This window comes from Thermomyces lanuginosus (genome assembly GCF_041956635.1).
Source record: "Thermomyces lanuginosus strain ATCC 200065 unplaced genomic scaffold VTN49scaffold_22, whole genome shotgun sequence".
In the NCBI taxonomy this organism is placed as follows: domain Eukaryota; kingdom Fungi; phylum Ascomycota; class Eurotiomycetes; order Eurotiales; family Trichocomaceae; genus Thermomyces; species Thermomyces lanuginosus.
Genome location: NW_027192356.1, coordinates 836,023 through 854,332, shown reverse-complemented (window position 1 = coordinate 854,332; position 18,310 = coordinate 836,023). Strand labels below are relative to the sequence as shown.

At 55.3% G+C, this 18,310-nt stretch overlaps 10 protein-coding genes across 10 annotated transcripts; 8 read left to right on the top strand and 2 right to left on the bottom strand.

The window, feature by feature from the left end:
* Window positions 1-175: 175 nt before the first annotated feature.
* Window positions 176-937, top strand: VTN49DRAFT_1249 (uncharacterized protein; the record flags this gene model as incomplete). The annotated part of the gene is made up of 2 exons (XM_069408843.1): window positions 176-423; window positions 487-937. The coding sequence occupies 2 exons, from the start codon at window positions 176-178 to the stop codon at window positions 935-937; spliced, it is 699 nt and encodes a 232-aa protein (XP_069270289.1).
* Window positions 938-1,571: 634 nt separating this feature from the next.
* On the top strand, window positions 1,572-2,730 carry VTN49DRAFT_1248 (uncharacterized protein; the record flags this gene model as incomplete). Its single annotated transcript, XM_069408842.1, has 5 exons — window positions 1,572-1,893; window positions 1,947-2,207; window positions 2,255-2,384; window positions 2,433-2,601; window positions 2,656-2,730. The coding sequence occupies 5 exons, from the start codon at window positions 1,572-1,574 to the stop codon at window positions 2,728-2,730; spliced, it is 957 nt and encodes a 318-aa protein (XP_069270288.1).
* Window positions 2,731-3,041: 311 nt separating this feature from the next.
* VTN49DRAFT_1247 (uncharacterized protein) lies at window positions 3,042-4,400 on the top strand (the record flags this gene model as incomplete). Its single annotated transcript, XM_069408841.1, has 1 exon — window positions 3,042-4,400. One exon carries the CDS (start codon window positions 3,042-3,044, stop codon window positions 4,398-4,400), a length of 1,359 nt encoding a protein of 452 aa, XP_069270287.1.
* A 151-nt stretch (window positions 4,401-4,551) lies between these two features.
* VTN49DRAFT_1246 (uncharacterized protein) lies at window positions 4,552-5,105 on the bottom strand (the record flags this gene model as incomplete). The annotated part of the gene is made up of 3 exons (XM_069408840.1): window positions 4,552-4,571; window positions 4,634-4,810; window positions 5,000-5,105. The coding sequence occupies 3 exons, from the start codon at window positions 5,103-5,105 to the stop codon at window positions 4,552-4,554; spliced, it is 303 nt and encodes a 100-aa protein (XP_069270286.1).
* Window positions 5,106-6,362: 1,257 nt separating this feature from the next.
* VTN49DRAFT_1245 (uncharacterized protein) lies at window positions 6,363-8,289 on the top strand (the record flags this gene model as incomplete). The annotated part of the gene is made up of 2 exons (XM_069408839.1): window positions 6,363-8,078; window positions 8,134-8,289. The coding sequence occupies 2 exons, from the start codon at window positions 6,363-6,365 to the stop codon at window positions 8,287-8,289; spliced, it is 1,872 nt and encodes a 623-aa protein (XP_069270285.1).
* A 162-nt stretch (window positions 8,290-8,451) lies between these two features.
* VTN49DRAFT_1244 (uncharacterized protein) lies at window positions 8,452-8,824 on the top strand (the record flags this gene model as incomplete). Its single annotated transcript, XM_069408838.1, has 2 exons — window positions 8,452-8,671; window positions 8,730-8,824. 2 exons carry the CDS (start codon window positions 8,452-8,454, stop codon window positions 8,822-8,824), a joined length of 315 nt encoding a protein of 104 aa, XP_069270284.1.
* Window positions 8,825-9,895: 1,071 nt separating this feature from the next.
* On the top strand, window positions 9,896-10,407 carry VTN49DRAFT_1243 (uncharacterized protein; the record flags this gene model as incomplete). The annotated part of the gene is made up of 3 exons (XM_069408837.1): window positions 9,896-9,986; window positions 10,047-10,147; window positions 10,201-10,407. 3 exons carry the CDS (start codon window positions 9,896-9,898, stop codon window positions 10,405-10,407), a joined length of 399 nt encoding a protein of 132 aa, XP_069270283.1.
* A 566-nt stretch (window positions 10,408-10,973) lies between these two features.
* On the top strand, window positions 10,974-12,380 carry VTN49DRAFT_1242 (uncharacterized protein; the record flags this gene model as incomplete). The annotated part of the gene is made up of 1 exon (XM_069408836.1): window positions 10,974-12,380. The coding sequence occupies one exon, from the start codon at window positions 10,974-10,976 to the stop codon at window positions 12,378-12,380; it is 1,407 nt and encodes a 468-aa protein (XP_069270282.1).
* Window positions 12,381-12,612: 232 nt separating this feature from the next.
* On the top strand, window positions 12,613-15,531 carry VTN49DRAFT_1241 (uncharacterized protein; the record flags this gene model as incomplete). The annotated part of the gene is made up of 2 exons (XM_069408835.1): window positions 12,613-12,636; window positions 12,688-15,531. The coding sequence occupies 2 exons, from the start codon at window positions 12,613-12,615 to the stop codon at window positions 15,529-15,531; spliced, it is 2,868 nt and encodes a 955-aa protein (XP_069270281.1).
* Window positions 15,532-15,664: 133 nt separating this feature from the next.
* VTN49DRAFT_1240 (uncharacterized protein) lies at window positions 15,665-18,121 on the bottom strand (the record flags this gene model as incomplete). The annotated part of the gene is made up of 1 exon (XM_069408834.1): window positions 15,665-18,121. One exon carries the CDS (start codon window positions 18,119-18,121, stop codon window positions 15,665-15,667), a length of 2,457 nt encoding a protein of 818 aa, XP_069270280.1.
* Between the last annotated feature and the right edge of the window lie 189 nt (window positions 18,122-18,310).

Sequence of the window (18,310 nt, the reverse complement as noted above, 5' to 3'; positions counted from 1 at the left end):
GTGGCTTCTATGACTGCTTGTTTTGCATCGCAACGTGGCTCCTACAAATTTCCCGGAGCTGCCATTTCAACAACAACTTCGTCTCGTTCTACCCCAAACGGAGCACTACCCGCGCATCGATAAATCTTGAAACGACACCGCTTCAACTTTCTCTGAGAAAAAAGGAACCAAGTTCATGCCCCCGCGGCGACGACCGCCTCGACCCGGGGCCCTCACGGACCTCTCGCCGCTCAAGATCCTGCGCAAGATCGTCGCGCTACAACTGCTGTACTATGTCTCGGCGACGGTTCTCATTGTCTTCACAACGCTGGTCGCCGGCCAGGCGTTTTCGATGGATCTGATTTTTGGCTGGAGCAGTATTCGGGGAGATACGACGGTGGGATGGATGTTGAGTTTGGTGTGGTTTATGAATAGTTTACCTAGGTAAGATCTTTCGTTTTTCCCTCGTTTCTGTGGTGGATAAGGGGGAGTCTAATATGGCTATAGTGTGGTGTTCCTCCTCGTCATCGTTTCGCGATCAAAGCTCATTCCAGACTTTGCACTCACAATACATTTCATCCATCTGCTTGTCGTGTTTTTCTGGACGCATTCTGTCCCCGGGCACCTGCTATGGTGGGGAGTTCAACTGGCCAGCGCCGCGTTCATGACGTTTGCGGGGATCTGGGCGTGTCAGAAACGGGAGCTGCGGCCCATTACTTTTGGCCTGGGTTTGGGAGGCCCTAATACGAGTAATAATAATAATAACAACCAGTCCCGCCACGAGGACGGCGGTGCTGGGAATTCAGCACAGGAAGGAAATGATGATCCCGAGACTGGGCTACTTTCAGGTACCTCGCGAGGGCGTGGCAGGGGAAGGAATCGGGAGAGTGGGAGTGAGTATTATGAGATGGGGCCGATGAAGAAGGAGAGTGAGGCGGTGGCCGCTGGCGGCTCGTGATGATGATGACCCTTTTATATATATCTTTCTGGGTGTTGATTGTATATATGTAATGTAGTATACCCAGTGTCTGTGTTATCTAGGTGCAGTATCTATGAGATGATAAACCTAATCGATAGCGTACGGACTCTCCGAAGTATTACATCTTGAGACCGAGTCAATCCTTGGGTCAATCTGTGTTCAACTGTTTGCCAATCTGATAAAGTGTGGCAGAGAAAAAGATCGCCTTTTTCTCCGCACTTGAAGACAGCTTCCACGGAGATCAACTCCTACGGTTTTGCCAACTCAACAGTACTATATCAATGTTGACAGATCAGTGAACGTACCCCGCTTCTTCATGCCGAACCAAAAGCAAAAAGAAAAAAAAGACATACGTCAACCATTCCCCAGCAAAGGTTATTCCTCAGAACGCTCGAATCGAGAGGGATCGGCATCAGTCCGATTGGCTCGATTGTCCGAAATCGAACGACAATCTTGATGGAGAAAACGATAGGGACCCCAACAACACGTCAATTGCCGATTACGATGTGGATCAGAACTCTCCAATATAAAGCTTGTAGATCTCTTTTTCGTAGGCATATCACTGACATTGAAAGTTCCACATTGAACGTTTAATGTATTGAAGTTGATAGCGATGTCGTCCACCACCACCACCACCATTACGACTGAAGCCAACTACCCCGCTCGCATCGTGACCGAGAGGCCGCAGCAGCAGCGGGAAGAGAAAGAGAAACAAGAAGATCAACTCCCACCAATCCCACCCGCCGAAAATGACAAGGCCTTCCAGAGCCTTGTGCGCGGAAACCGCGCCGGCACGCTGAAACTCCGCGGCATCCCCGTTTTCACGGACGTGTATGCCAAGCGACAATGGATGAAAGAGCATATGGCAGCCGCTTTTCGGTTCTTCGGAAAGCAGGGCTATGGGGAGGGTGTTTCAGGCCATATTTCGATGCGAGGTTTGCACATACTCTTTCTTCACTTGTTGAACGGGATGACTGAGGAATTGTAGATCCCGTCCTCAAGGATCATTTCTGGATCAACCCCTTCGCCAAACACTTCTCCCTGATGAAAGCGTCGGATCTCGTGCTGGTCGACAGCGAAGGCTATGTGTGTGAAGGAGGCAACCAGGCCGTGATCAACGAGGCCGGGTTCATGATCCATTCGGAGATCCACAAAGCGCGGCCAGATGTCGTTGCGGCGGCGCATACGCATGGCGTGTATGGTAAGACATGGAGTGCGTTTGGGAAGCCGATTGAGATGATCAGTCAGGGTATGTCTCTTGTTCTTTGTGAAGGGGAAGTAGGCTGAGGGTCATAGATGCTTGCAACTTTTACGGCAAGCTCAGCGTGTATCAAGAGCATGGCGGGATTGCGCTGGCCCAGGATGAGGGCAGAGCTATTGCTAAGGCATTGGGGAACAACATTGCCTGTATTTTGCAGAATCATGGGTATAGCCCCTATTCATTGCGTGGTGCCTAATCGTGCTGACCTTATAGTTTGTTGACCGTCGGCTCAACCGTCGACGAGGCAGCTTTCCTCTTCTACAGCCTTGACAAGGCCTGTCAGTCGCAGCTCATGGCCGAAGCCGCTGCGGCGAACGGCGTGCCGAAGAAGATCATCCCGGACCATGTTGCGAAATATACTGCGAGCGCTGTGCAGAGTCCGGTAAGTTCATCTAATCCTCTGTGAAGTCAAAAGGGGTTATCTGACTTGTTGCAGCATAATTTCTACACAGAGTTCCAGCCGGAGTATGAGTTGATTGTTGAGGAGTCCAATGGCAAAGTTCTAGAGTGATAGGCTAGTTGTATACTGTGGTTGCAAGATATCAGAACAGGAACGCAGATGGGGTTCAAGTTCATGCCTGAGGAATCCAATGACCAAATTAAGCTTAGTGTGGAGTAGACTGGCATTTCGATCGAGATTCGAGTTCAAGCAATTGCTTGTCTCATAGCTGAGCCTTCAGCAATGTGGTGACACCAATTCACATGCCGATGCTATATTTGTCCAGGTCCGATGCATTGTTCGGTCCCGGTTTCAGCCCCCTTCAGACCAATCCATGTCTTGATTGAATTCCTCATGTCCGACAAATCGATTCGCCAAACACCATGACTGACGGAGACGCCGCATACATTGACTACGACGTGTTCCTCGACCAAAACTTCTCCGCCGCCGCTTTTGCCAACTCGCTCGTGACCAGCACGAACAATGCCAGCGATACGCAGCTGGACCTGGCCACGCCGCTGTCGCGGGTGCTGTTCGACGTCCAGGAGATTGACACGCACATCCATAACCTCACAACAAAGTCCGCACTGCCGCTGCTGACGCATACGCAGCAGCAGACTGATGCGAGCCAGCGAGTGCTCCGTGAGGTCGAGGAGCAAGTCTCGGCGCTATCAGACGGATACCGGCGGCTGGAGCGCGAGATCTTGCGCAAATGGGAGCATGCGGAAGAAGCAAGGGTGGCGGCCCTGAATTCGTGGGCGGCGCTGCGTCTGGCGCGGGTCGTTGGGCGCTGCGTGACACTGGGCCGCCAGCTGGAGGGACAGCTGGCAGAAGTGATCGGTCGAGGAACCGGTGGGAAGGAGGACCATCGAGCGATGGTGCGCGCAGCGCAGACAATTTTGCAGCTGCGGCAGATGTTTTCCGCAACGGGAGAGGGAGAAGAAGCTGAGGGGCTGGATCGCGTCAAGGTGATTCGCACGCTGAGGACGGATCTGGCGATCCCTGCCGAAAATACCGTCAAGTCGCGCGCGCAACAGGCCATCAGCCGGTTCTCCATCTCGTCGCTGGCGAATGGAGGCAGCTCTGTCAACGGGACGCAGTCACCGCCAGTATCCTCGACGTATGCGCAGACCGAGGAGAATAAATCGAGGCTGTTCTCGGCCATTACCACACTCTATCTCTTGTCGCCGAGTCCCAAGCCCGGGACTGCCGAACACGAGTTCCAGCCCGAACTGCTTCTGTCAACCCTCCAAGGATACATCCACAACGCGGTGACATCGTCGCTGTCCTCCCTGGGGCGCGCGCTGGCGCAGCTCCCCTTGTTGGACCGCGCCTTGGCTGAAGTGTCTGCACGGTGCCAAGATATCGCCGCGTTGGAAGCATTGCTCGAGGGATTCAAGCGGCCCTCGCACCCGTTCCTGGAGCATGCCTCTTCCCCTGATACCATCCTTCCGTTACTGCTACAAATGCTGGACACGTCCTCCTTACCATCCTACTTTTGGCGGTCCCTGGCCTCGTCGCTGTCGGCTCGGGTCCAGGACATCCTCGGCCGTGGCGGCGTCTCTGCGCGGACGCTCCGGTCGAACCGCGACCGGCTGCGCGCGGAACTCCGGGATTGCGTGCTGCGTGGCTCCCAGCTTCCGTCCTCCATCAGCAAGGGCCGAGATTCTACACTTTCGGGCAATTGGGAGCGGGAGGCTGCGGTCATGGTCAGCTCGGTGGTGGGGCCGTTGGCACGATAGCAGTGACCTTATCAGAATTGATTGCTCTGTACACACACTACGACTCCGTAATGTCTACGCTTATCAACCTGTTGGACATCTGTCGTCCTCTGCATCGGTTGTGTGACAATTCAATGCCTTGCCGAAAGCAATTGCCATATCCTCCCTCTGGTCATGATCTCGGTGCCCGGTCTTTGCATTTCGATACTCCTCCTCGACGTGATCCCGGCGGGAAAAGGTTCCCCCTCTTGTACCTCTGCCGCGTAGTCCCGTGATCTGCTTAGTCATGTCCCACAGGCACCGCTGATCCAGGGACCGTGCTGTGCCAAGAGCGTCGATCAGGATCGCTGGCAATGGCACTGACCGCGTGACATCAGCGGAGGCGTGGCGCAGGTACCGTTGAATCCGACGCTTGCCGGGATTGGAAGTACCTTGTAATTTTTTCCTCTTCAGATTCCCTCTATCTTTTAATGATGAGGCTCATTGCTTGCATTAAATCGCCTAGTCTCTTCCCGTAGATTGATCGATCTCGATGCACGAGAGGGACCGCATGGCCCTGGTGTGCCACTCCCCCGCCGAGCCCAACGGCGGGGGGGGGGGGGCGAGGCTGCAGGACGTACATGTCCATACGAGAATGTTTTCTCGGCTGATGGCGGAGTGACTCGATCCTCCGCATCCTCCCCAGTACCAGTCCGTGTGCCATTCGGTAGAATATCCTCTGTCCATGATCTGATCGGTACCGTACCGGCGGCTCCATCCTGATGTCAGTCCGGGTGGACAGGAATTGGTATGAATTCATCATGATGCCCATCCGAACCGGCCTGCCCTGGCTGCAACCAGTGGCCTTCCTGCAGGATTTCATCATCCAACCCGGGATGGGACCAGATGATCAGCAAGCGGCCCTCTTACCCACACCCCATCCTCGATCGAAGCGACCTGCCTGTCTTCTCCCAGAGCAGTAACGGACTGCGCTAGAGCAAATCGACTGATGAATCATCGACTCGAAAAAACGCCCGCCGCATCTGGAAGCAGAGGTTCCTGGCGTGTCGGGCATCCAATCACCAGGCCCCATCCACTCCAACAATTCAGGGAAATTTCAGTCGGAAGATTCCCGGAAGGCAGGTGGACAGCACGCACGCTGGTTGGTCCGATCTGGGCTGTTCTCGGCTGTCGTTGACAACCAATCTGGAGGCGTTTTTAGTGAGGTACGGGGGGCTCTTTAGCCCTCCCACCGGCTCCATATTGCCCCTATCAGGCCCCAAAGGTCCCTTAACCCTCGCCCGCCCTGGAAGATTTTCCTGTGGGATTTTGACTTTCGAGTTTTAAGCCCCTCGCGTCTCGTCGCCTCCCCAAGTTCCTTTCTTTTACGAACCGATACTTACCATACGACGACATCCAGCATAACTAATTCGTCTTCCGTCATTATTTGATTCTCCCCTCTGCGGCCAGACCTGTCCATTTTTATCCTGGTTTCAGACGACGCTTCTTTTTCCTTTCTTCTTCGTTTCCTTTTTTCTCGGTCGCTTTCTTTCCTTTTTCCTTTCCCTCCATCTCCTGGCCTCTCTGTAATCATCTCGCTAAAATAACCTACGACGCGGTCGAGTCTAAAAGCAAAAAAAAAAAAAAAAAAAAAATCCCCGACCGCCCCATCGCCACCCGAACAACTCGCCCGTTCCTGACTAACTGTCCATCTCCATCCATCCTTTCCCCATCGCCACGGAGCCCGCTCCCATCGTACAATCCACGCAGAACCCTCCCACTGGGGACCAGACCCGCGCAGATCATGTCGCGGAGCAGTTAACCGATCGTCCCTGTACATAATCCCGTCCCATATATACTTCCCCCCAGACTCGTTCCCTTGTGCCTTGCATTTCTTTCAAAGATCCGCACGGTCGGGCGTCCACCCATCTCCAGTACAGCCTCGCATCGCTCCTCATATCTCGCCCCGCGTGCTCCCCGCGGGATCGTGCCATCGCCATCGCAATGTCGTCGTCCTTTCTTCCGGTAAATCGCTCGGCACCGTCCGAAGATGTGTCCATGAAGGATTCGCCCCAGCAGGCATCGACAGAGGAGACCTCCAAGCCGACCGAAGAGGCCGATGCCAAGCAGAGCTCAGCCGCCTCCACGGGCGACCAACCCGCCGCTTCCGACGAGGGCCAGTCGCAGTCGAATGGAACAAACAATGCCGACAGCTCGGCTCCGCCCAAGAAGAAGAAAAAGGGCCAGCGGTTCTTCTGCACCGACTTCCCGCCATGCACTCTGAGCTTCACCCGGAGCGAGCATCTCGCGCGGCACATTCGCAAACACACGGGCGAGCGCCCGTTTCAGTGCCATTGCTCCCGTCGCTTCTCGCGGCTGGACAATCTCCGTCAGCATGCCCAAACGGTCCACGTCAACGAAGAGATCCCCGGAGATTCCCTGGCCGCGACCGGCACGCGCTTCCAGCGTCAAGTCCGGACCGACCGCGTCCGGGCGCAGGGTCGCGCGCGTGCCGGAACGACGGGCAGTCAGGGCAGTCATGCCCGGAAGCATAGTCGGAACCTGTCCACCTCGAGCGTTGCGTCAACCGCGTCCACTTACAGCCAGCCGCCCGATTTCCGTCAACGACCGCCGCCGCTGATGATGATGCCGAACGATGGCACCGCCCGCGCCCACCTGCCGCTGAGCAATGGTATGGGAGAGCCCAGCACGCCCCCGTCGCAGGTCACATCCTTCCCCACCCAGTCTCCGACCGGCGGATATGCCGCCGGCGCCGGCAGCCCACAATACGGCTCTCCCGCCTCGACCATTCAGCAGGGCTACTGGGAGGAGAGCCACCACGGTCGCCGTCTCTCGGTCCCATCGGGGCCCAACCCAATTGCAAGTGCTCCACAGCCCAAATATCCGCCTCCGTACGTCTCCCCATTGACCTCGACGGCGGCCCACTCCTCCACGCAGAATGGCTCGGTGTTTGCCAGTCCAGCAAACTCGAGCTACACCTCCTCGCGGGATGAGAGCGCCTCTGAGGCAGAGCTCCGGCGGCGGACTTGGCATCCATCGACCTACTACCCCCGCCCGGCGACGAGCGGTGTCGCGCAGTACGAACCCAATGCACCGCGACCGGCCTTTGGCGGGGAGAACTCGGGCGAGCAGAAACCGCGGCTTCCGGGGATTGAGAGTTTCGATCGGGTCTTGCGGGAGCGACCGCTGACACCTCCGATTCGGAACACTGACGCGCTGAATCGGGGTCCGACCAGCCAGCCCTTCACCTCCGGTTCCGCAGCCACACACCTCACGAGCGGTGTCCGACCGCAGCCGCCCATCTCCGGGCCCGGCCATCGGCGCGGGCAAATGTCCTGGGATCTCCACTACAACTTGACTGGCCTCAGTCTCGGCAGCAGCAACCCGTCGAAGGAGGCTTGGGCCCCACACGGCTTGGGTGATATCAACAAAGTCGGCTCGCAGTTTTCCGCTCCTTATCGGCCCTCGACTGCGGGCACCCTCGGCCAACAGGACCGGGACGCGACGCGCGGACCGGAGCCGACCACGTCGCAGCCCGCAAAGCCTTTCCACTGGCAGGGAGCTACTTCTGGACCCCACATTCCTCGGACGTCGCCCGAGGACTCGAGTAGCAGCGAGGGAGTAGCGACTCCCTCGACGTCGGCAATGGATTACCATCCGGCTATTGTCCATAGTAATGGATACGTCGAGCCTCCGAATGTACGTTCCTTATTTGTCTAGTTGCTTTCCGCACGACTAACATGCTCTCAATTAGACCGGCGCTCCTGCTCCAGCTCAACCCCCGTTTGCCCCGTCGGAGCCCCGTCCCAGCTTCCTCGGCGCCGGCTCCGGCGCGGGAGGCATGGGCCGGTTGGAGGCCCTGGTGGCGGTTGCAACGAGTGAGAACAAGGCCGCCGCGCGGTTGTTTTAGATGCAGCGATGCTTTTCCCTCGTTGTTGATGACACTTCTAGTACTTTTTGGTTTTTTTTTTTTTTTTTTTTTACTTTCGTTGAAACGATTCGTTGGTACATGACTCAGACCTGATCATGCGACGAATCCTCTCTGTTGACGACGTTACGAGCTATCGTGATTATGCATTGGTGTATCGGGCAGCAGACGGGATCCCGTGTTGTCGTTGTTCCTGCTTGGCGCGTGTGGGTTTGGCAGTCAGATACCCAGGTCTTCCACTCTTTTGATCATGTCCGTGTCCGCGGCTGTTTGTGTTTTTCTCGTCATGTCTTTCTCGTGTGTCTTAGTACAGCAGATGTATCTCCCATGTTCTCGGTCTACGTGGATCGATGGATCAGATCGTGTACGAAGTTGATGAATGATAACGTACTGTCTACGATTTGTCATTCGTGCATAAAAAGTTACTTCCGATAATTCCGCATCACAATCCTATGGACAAACGTATGAGGGAATGCCGTCCAACCATGCCACAGCCCTTCAACTGGCATGCAAGTAAGAAGTTGGGGACATGGCATGCTTTCATTATCCCAGACGCACGGAATTTCTGGCCATGGCATGGCCCAGCTTCATTGACTTGCCAAGCCGCAAGATCACCCCTCGCGTCCAGATCTTAATGTACAGAAGGCCGGATTCCTGTTCGTATCCGGTTACAGGGCTGTGGTGGTGGTGGTGGTGGTTGGACGGGGATTTTTCTTGCTGTACCTTGGTACCTGAGCTCCGCAGGTTGATGCACCAGGTTCATCCATTCCATCACGATGCCGGTAACGAAATTACCAGCATTGATTACTTGTCCCAGAAATTTCAAACAAACCAGACACGAAGGACTAACGAGCCATCAGATTCGTATTCCGCTTGCAGCATAATATTCAACATGTTCCAGTGCGGAGAGGAAGGGGTCGCGGGGATGCGTCCAATTGAATGCTTACCTAGTGGTGACGTCATCCCTCTAAGGAAAGCCTCTCCCTCTCTTTTTTAGCCTAGAATAACCTCGACTAATCAATTCGAATCCAGGCTCGTGATGGCGCAGTGACGTGACGTGACGCTACGCTGCCGAGAACAGACGGGGTCAAGATGCGATTCGTATTGAATTCGACTGTTATTCTTCGCATTAGCCTTGATGTAGGCGATAGCGAAAAGTGTCAACTGTGCCACTCACTAAGAAGTGAAGAGCCACAGTGTAGCATGATTGGGGGGGGGGGGGGGGCCTTTCTGTATCGACCCTGATCAGCCAACTGGTCCTTAATCCTAGTAGTAGCTAGTAGGAGCTAGTATGATTCAAGGGGAGGAGTAATTGCCAAAGCAACCTGACAACTTGTAAGCCTGATGGATCAATCGATCCTACGGCGGTGGTCCCTCCTCCTCTCCAACGACGTCATCGTCCAGTAGTACTACGATACCCTGGCGGTCGTTCATCTTCGACATCTTTTTCTTCCCTTTATATATAAACCTGGTTATTGTACCTCGAATTTTTTCGAACAGAATAAGATCAAGCACTTTGCTAAATTTCGTTTTTCATTCCTACAATCAAAACAATCGAATAATCACCATGTCCAAGTCCCGTCTACCAATGTACCTCGGTCTCGCCGCCGCCGGCGCCGGTGGTTTCTATCTCTATCGCGCGGGCGGCGATCCGCAAAAAGCAAAGGATAAGATGCAAAGTGAGTTCTCTCCAAATGTATCATCATCAAGAAGGTCAGAGCTGATGCTGATGATGTCAGAGGACGTCGAGGAAGCAAGACGAAAACTGCCAAAGGGTGACGAGGCCAGAGCCGCGGGAGAGAAGGTTGGCGAAGAGGCCAGTGATTACATTGATCAAATCGTACGCACTACTACCCAGCTTTTTTAAATCTCGCAGTTATTAACAAAGAATAGGTGAAATCCGCTCAGGACAAAGCTCGCAACGGCTCTCCAGGCACCATCGAGGAATACACCAAGGATAGCATCAACAAGATCGATCAGGTGCGCCAAGATACTGCGAAGAAACTCGGCGTCACGGTCGATAAGCTCGATCGCAAGGTGGAGGACAAGGCGGCGGAGGCCAAGTCGACGGTTTCGAGTTGGTTTGGCGGGTCGAAGTGATTAGTACTTACTATTGCATTGCCATTGCTGAAGAGGCGGATGTGTATTTTTTTTTTTTTTTTTTTTTTTTTTTTTTTTTGTATGAATGAATGGAATCACTCCCATGGTCATGATCAAACCAAGATGGAATTCGTCCTGCTTTGTCGTTCAAGGACAGTTGAGTTACTCTGTCGGAGTATTCGCTTTTCGAGGTCGTGCGAGGACCTGTACTTAGTTCTGGGATATGCCAATAACGATGGCATATAATCGCCTGATTACTACTCGTAGACTGAGCCTTTCAAGAGCTTTGATGTGATGCAATGGGCGTATCAATCTCAACCGCCGCCATGGAGCTATAGCTATGTGAGGTAGGGTTAGGGTAAGAGTAAACTAATTTGACCATATCCGGTTAGCGGAGCGCGACACGAACACGCGACACGCCGCGCCCCGAAACGGGAAAGATCACAACGCCTATCGTTCCTTCCTCCCTCAGGCAGTCAATTGACAATTGTCGAGGAAGTCGCGCTCTTTCCTCGACCTCCAGGTTGTTCAGAGTACAAGAAAGGGAAAAAGAGGAAGGCACCACCATGCCCGCAGCAACGGCAAGAGCAGCGCCAGCAGGAAGGCGAGACCGAGCACGATTGCTGTCCGGAGGGCAGCCATCGATCCAATCGTTCGCAAAGACATCAAAGCCCGGCGTCTCTCTCCAGAAGGATAAGAAGGACACCCCGGGAAAATCACTCACACACGATTCGCTTACCCCGTCGCCGTCGAAGAAGCGGAAGCGCGCTACCACTGAAGCTGACGCGACCGACGATGTCGACTCCTCTTCGCCCGCCGCGGCTCAGCCGGTTGCGGTTGAGGATACGCCCTCGAGAACTCTCAAGTTTACCTCCCTTAGCGTTTCGACACCTCGAAAGGTCGGCAGGGAGACCACCCCCACACCGCCGAGCCGGGGCAGGTCAATATGCGAGCCAGCTGATCAGCCTCGACCGGCAATTTTCAACGAGCTACTCGACTTGAATCGTGCATTTCTATCTGCTCTTTCGCTACATATCGCCCATAATGGTCCGACGAGCCCAGCAGATCTACGGGAATTACTGCCGGGGATCGAGAAAATTTGGAAGAAGCGGAAAGTGGTAGCAAAGGATCTACAGAAATTGGTTCGCGTGTGGAATGATGCGTCGGATCGCCTGGGGATGCAGTTCCGCATTGTGAATTACGGACTGGGAAGGGTGTGTCTGGAGCGGGTGATTTCCTCAGAGGAAGACAAGGGCTCTGGAATGGGTGGCAGCATTGATGAGAACGCACTTCAACGCAAATTCAGACAAGAATTGGAAGACCGGTGGCGGAAGTTGTGCGAGTCGACAACGGACAAGTGCGATGACAAGTTTTCGAATTCGCTAGGCTTGGTACCAATCATCGACTCCTTGGTCCCTTTGCCGGGGCTGCGGAAAGGCCAGCAGCGGCTGCAGGACCTTAAAGGCGGCGTTATCAAAACAAAGACAGCCATGCTCAGGACAAAGAACAGCGGCGCCAGTGAACCAAAGAATCGAGAGCCGACGGCAGATCGCCGGAAGAGTCTACTCGAACGGATCAGGAGCAAGGAGCTCCAACAAGCCAGTTTGCCCCCTCCTCCAACAGAGGAGGAACTCCTGCGGCAATCGGCTGCTGAGCGCGTGGAGGATGTTACGCGGGTCTTGTTGCTACTTAGACCGCCAGTCTCTGTGAAGAAAGGCATCGTGACGGCTCAGAAGAAGCCGTATCAATTCGAGGCCCTTGTGCAAAATATCCAGGACTCCCTGCGGCGGCCTGTCTCGTCGGAGGAGATTGCTGCCTGCTTGGACATTCTGGCCCAAAAGGATGTTGCTGGGGATTGGATCGACATTGTAAAAATCGACAAGTTGACGTCGGTTGTGTTGAAGTCTGGAGGCGACATTTCGCCGGAGGAAATTTCGGCTAGGGTGAACCGTGGAGGGTTGGTCAAGGCATGATACTACTGTATGATTATGATGACCTACATATTATGACCATTGTACATAGAATGATCGTTAATTGAAATACATAATGGCAGCCAAGATGGTAACGAAAGCCTTCCGTCTCTCCAAATAATATTTCCTAAAAGGGAATTACGCGAACGCGTGTTCACGTGATCCGTCGCGTCTCGAGGATATCAAATGCTTGCTTCTCCCATCACCGCGACTTGAATTCCCCAGACTCGACACCATGTCGTCAAGGCCGGAACTAAAGGTGTGTACATCCTAAATAAATTTGAAAAATGTCCATGTTAACTCCCAACAGGTCGACGACGAAGTCGGCTTCATCCGCTTCTTCAAGTCGCTCCCAGTCAAAGAGAACGATGCGGACGGCACTCCGTCGACCGTACGCATCTTTGACCGCGGCGACTATTACACCTCTCACGGGACGGATGCGGAATTCATCGCGCGTACCGTATACAAGACGACGTCCGTCCTGCGGACGCTGGGCCGCAGCGACAACAATGGCGGAGGCTTACCATCCGTCACGATGAGCGCGACTGTCTTCCGGAATTTCCTGCGCGAGGCGTTGTTCCGGCTGAACAAGCGGATTGAGATTTGGGTGTCGGCCGGTGGTGCCGCGGGGCGGGGGCAGTGGAAGCTGTCCAAGCAGGCGAGTCCAGGGAATCTGCAAGATGTGGAAGAGGAGTTGGGAAGTGGTGGTGGTGGGGGGGTGATGGATACCGCGCCAATTATTCTCGCGGTTAAAGTTTCGGCGCGTACATCTGAGGCAAAGAATGTCGGAGTGTGCTTTGCGGATGCCAGTGTGCGCGAGCTGGGTGTGAGTGAGTTTGTGGATAATGATGTCTACTCGAATTTCGAGTCGCTCGTTATCCAGCTTGGCGTCAAGGAGTGCGTGATTCAAGCAGACAATTCGCGTAAGGACACCGATCTGGGGAAGCTGCGGTCCATCTGCGACATGTGCGGCATTGCGATTACGGAGCGGCCGGCCGCGGACTTTGGGTTGAAAGACATTGAGCAGGACCTGGCGCGACTGCTGCGAGACGAACGGTCGGCGGCCACGCTGCCGCAGACGGAACTGAAGCTGGCGCTGGGCGCGGCGGCATCGCTGATCAAGTACCTGGGCGTCATGACCGATCCGACCAATTTCGGCCAGTACCAACTCTACCGGCACGATCTGTCGCAGTACATGAAGCTGGATGCGTCGGCGCTGCGGGCGCTCAATCTGATGCCGGGTCCTCGAGACGGCTCCAAGACGATGAGCCTCTACGGCCTTCTGAATCACTGCAAGACGCCGCTGGGTAGTCGCCTGCTGGCGCAATGGCTCAAGCAGCCGTTGATGGACCTCGAGGAGATTGAGAAGCGGCAGCAGCTGGTCGAGGCGTTTGTCGTAGACACGGAGCTGCGGCAGACGATGCAGGAGGAACACCTGCGGGCGATCCCAGATCTCTACCGTCTGGCGAAGCGGTTCCAGCGCGGCCAGGCGACATTGGAAGATGTGGTGCGCGTATATCAGGTTGCAATCCGTCTTCCAAACTTCATCCAGAGTTTTGATAACGTCATGGACGAAAAGTACCAGACGGCGCTGGAGGAGCAGTACACGTCGAAGCTGCGCACCGTGTCGGACAGCATGGCGAAGCTCGAAGAGATGGTGGAGACGACAGTGGATCTGGAGGCGCTGGACAACCACGAGTTCATCATCAAGCCGGAGTTTGACGAGAGCCTCAAGGTGATCAAGAAGAAACTAGACCGGCTGCGACAGGACATGGACATGGAGCACCGGCGGGCAGCGCGTGACTTGAACCAGGAGATGGACAAGAAACTGTTTTTGGAGAACCATCGAGTGCACGGCTGGTGTTTCCGACTGACGCGGACGGAGGCCGGCTGCATCCGCAACCGGCGAGAGTACCAGGAGTGCTCGACGCAGAAGAACGGTGTCTACTTCACAACGAGCACGCTGCAGCAGCTGCGGCGAGAGCATGATCAGCTGTCGGCGACGTACAACCGGACGCAGGCGGGGCTGGTGCACGAGGTGGTCAGCGTGGCGGCGTCGTACTGCCCGCTGCTGGAGCAGCTGGCGGGCATCATCTCGCACCTGGACGTGATTGTCAGCTTTGCGCACGTATCGGTGCATGCGCCGACGGCATATGTGCGGCCCAAGATGCACGCGCGCGGAACGGGCAGCACGATTCTCAAGGAAGCACGTCATCCATGCATGGAGGTGCAGGACGACATCTCCTTCATCACCAACGACGTCGCCCTTGTGCGCGATGAATCCTCCTTCCTCATCATCACCGGGCCTAACATGGGCGGCAAATCCACCTACATCCGACAGATTGGCGTCATTGCGCTCATGGCGCAGATGGGCTGCTTCGTGCCTTGCTCCGGGGCCGAACTGACCATCTTCGACAGCATCCTCGCCCGCGTCGGCGCCAGCGACTCCCAACTTAAGGGTATTTCCACATTCATGGCCGAGATGCTTGAAACCGCCAACATTCTCAAGTCCGCCACCGCAGACTCGCTCATCATCATCGACGAACTCGGTCGCGGCACCTCCACCTACGACGGCTTCGGCCTCGCATGGGCCATCTCCGAGCACATCGTCACCGAGATCCGCTGCTTTGCGCTCTTCGCGACGCATTTCCACGAACTCACCGCACTGGCCGAGCGGTATCCCCAGGTCCGCAACCTGCACGTCGTCGCGCACATTGACAACTCTCCTTCCCCAACCCCCAGCGCTACCGGGGACGAGATGAAGAAGAAGAAAAAACGAGAAGTCACCCTCCTCTACCGCGTCGAGCCGGGAGTCTGCGATCAATCCTTTGGCATCCACGTCGCGGAACTCGTCCGCTTTCCGGACAAAGTCGTCAACATGGCGCGGCAAAAGGCGGACGAATTGGAAGACTTTTCCACGGCCCAAGGCGGAGATAGCGAGCAGTCGAAAAAGAAACCCATCGACACATACTCGCAGGAAGAAATTGAACAGGGAAACGCTATTCTGCGGGATATCCTCGTCCGGTGGAAGGAGGAGATTAGTCGTGAGCCGTCGATGACGGTGGCGCAGAAGAAGGAGGTGATGCGGAGGTTGGTCCGGGAGGATGAGAGGGTTAAGACGAGTCGGGTGTTTGAAGAGATTAAGGCTTTGTAGATTTGTTTTTCTTTAAGTTTCTGGTCACTGGGTTCGGGTGTATTGGTAATATTTACAGGGTGTCTTTATTATAATATGCCAATGAACTGATACATGCCCCCATAATCATACAATGATACACAATGCGGATTCTTTACATGGCTGATGGTTGTTGGGAGTCGGGTTGTTGGTTCTTCATCATATTCCACCCCTTCCGTCGAACCGGTACCCGGATCGCCGTCTTGAGCAACTCGACCACGGGTTTCTTTTCCACGGCTTCCGGCCGCCACTGCGCATCGTCACGGTCCAGCCGGAGCGCCGCATCGAGCATGATCTGCAGGGGCAGCTTGGGGTAGAAATGCACCGAGTGTCGCAGGTCGTCCAGCACGAGCTGGTTGGCCAGCGATTCGCGCGTTTTCGGGTCTGGACCCCATCGAGGGCTCTCGTCGAGCAGGTGCAGAACCGGGTTGTCCCGGTACATCGGTGGGACGAGCGTCGTGGCATCCCCCAGCAGCGGTAGCGGGTTGCCGTCGGGTCTGCGCTGGTGGTATTGCACGCCGACCACTAGGGGGCCGAATGTGCGCCGCCAGTGCGCCGTCGTCTGGCTGCGTCGTGGGTACTCGGTCCGGTCGAGCAGCGAGACACGCACCCATTGCCGCATCTCCTTGGTTGTGGCCTCCTCCATGCATGCGTATCGCCAGAGCACTCGGCATGTGTTGTAGTACTGGCCCTCGTATGCAAGCTTGAACATCTTGCCGTAGTTGGGCGATTTGAACGACTCTGGGTGGTACCGCACGTGTTCCAGGAAAAACTCCAGCAGCGAGTCGATGTCCCGGAAAGACAGGCAGATCAAATTCAGCGTCTGCGTGTCCACCCACAGCTCCTTCTCCCGGAAGATCTGCATCATCTGCTTAAGGAACTCAACGTTCGGCTGTACGAGCTGGTGCTCGATGATTCGATTCAGCAGTGTCGATGAGACCATCTCCGTTCCGTACGCTTGCTCGATCGAATCGATGAAGCTGCGCAGGTCCCCTCCTTTTCTGACGTGCCGGGAGTACAGTAACCCAATCACATCCTCAAGGACTTGGCGAAGTATCCGCGGCTCCTCTAGATACCCCAGTTCCCGCATGCGCCGCATGACCTGCATCTTCGGCCCCGGTGAGAGCAGACACTGTAGCAGCGCAATCCAGGTTTCCCCGTTGGCAGGGACATTCAGCCGATCCATCGACGACAAAATGTACCGAAAAAACCACATATCCTGACGCTTTGCGCTGGAACGAAGGAGGATGTTGAACGAGTCCGTCGACGCCACATGCTCCGCTTTCGCCAGAATTGCGCGCGCTGCTGAGAGGTGCTCTTTGCTGCAGAGATACTCCAACGCGCTGTTGAGCGCATCCGTCGAAAACAGTCGCTCGTTCTTCTCCATGGAGAAGAGACGCAGCAAGGCCCGCCGAACGCGGTGATAATGCTGAAATGCATCGGCAGGTCTTCTAGGTTTTGGAGGCTCTGACCTCGTCAATTCCTCGACGTAATGTGCAAACTCGCGAACACTGCACAAGGGCCGCCGTTCGTTCGGGTCCACATGCGTGGGATTCCACTCTAGGTACCAAACTCCGCGCACTAAGGGAACAGGCAGGCCTCTCTTCTTCATTGCTCGTATTGACGGGAGAATTGGTAGTGCAGGAACCTTCATGTCGAGTTGGTTGTGCATTCGTCGCTCCTCGAATTCTCGAAACTGTTTCTTGACCATCTCCACTGCGCGTTCGCTGCCGGAGAGGATGACCTTGCGGTATATCCCTTCGCTGTCTTCTGAGTCTAGCACGCGGATTTCACAGCCACTCCGAACAGGGACACGCCAAATGTTCTCACGCCCACGTACAGATCCAGACATCGCCACGACCGTCACTTCCGGAACCAAAATTTGCTCGTGCACTGTTGCTGCCGAGTTGACCGGGGCCTGCCTATCCTGTAGACCTTCCAGCATCATCATGAGATCAACCCAATGGACCGGAGTCACATCTCGTCCTTTACTTCGTCGGTATGCCGCTACATATCGACGATATCGAAGCTTTTCTCGTTCGCGTGGAGGATAGTTCTTTGCATTTAATCTAGCATCTTCCCTCGCCTTAACCCGCGCAAGGAACTTTTGCCGCAGTACCGAAGCCTTCTCCCTCCGGACAAATACCTTGCGAATGAGAGGCCGATTGGCGGGAAGAGGTGTCGACGTCCCTACATTTGTATTCCCTTTGCCAGCAACCTGAAGCGGGTCATTGCTCGAAGCTGGCAGAGGATCCTGGTAATTGGAGGCATTCTCCTTTCCAATCGCAGTGGAGCTGCTCAAACGCCTGCTCGATAGCCATTGCGCGACCGGAGTAGTGACGGACGGTCTTTCCGAGTTCAGCGAATGTGAGTAGTGAAGCTGTTGACGCTCGCCGGCCGGTCTTCGCGGTTGAAAAAACGAATCCCGATGCGCCAATGACCGCGACGCAAGCACAGACGCCGTCCAGCGAGGATACAGGAAATAAAGAGGGTCGTCGGCCGAGGGCGGAACACTGTCCAAGAAGGAAGACAACTTGCAGCTTCTCAGACAGGGACAGCCGCGTGTGAACATAAGGATGCAAAGGAAAGACAACGGGACATGGACGGCGGTCCCAAGCGCAGCCCAGGTCCCGACAATGCTTTGCGCTGTTGCAATTGATTGACAATGATGCGAAAACCAGGCTGCTATACGACGGTGAAATTTGGACTAACTGCAATTGTGGTCCCTGCCGTGCGCCGTAGCAGCTTGGATGGCTTAGTA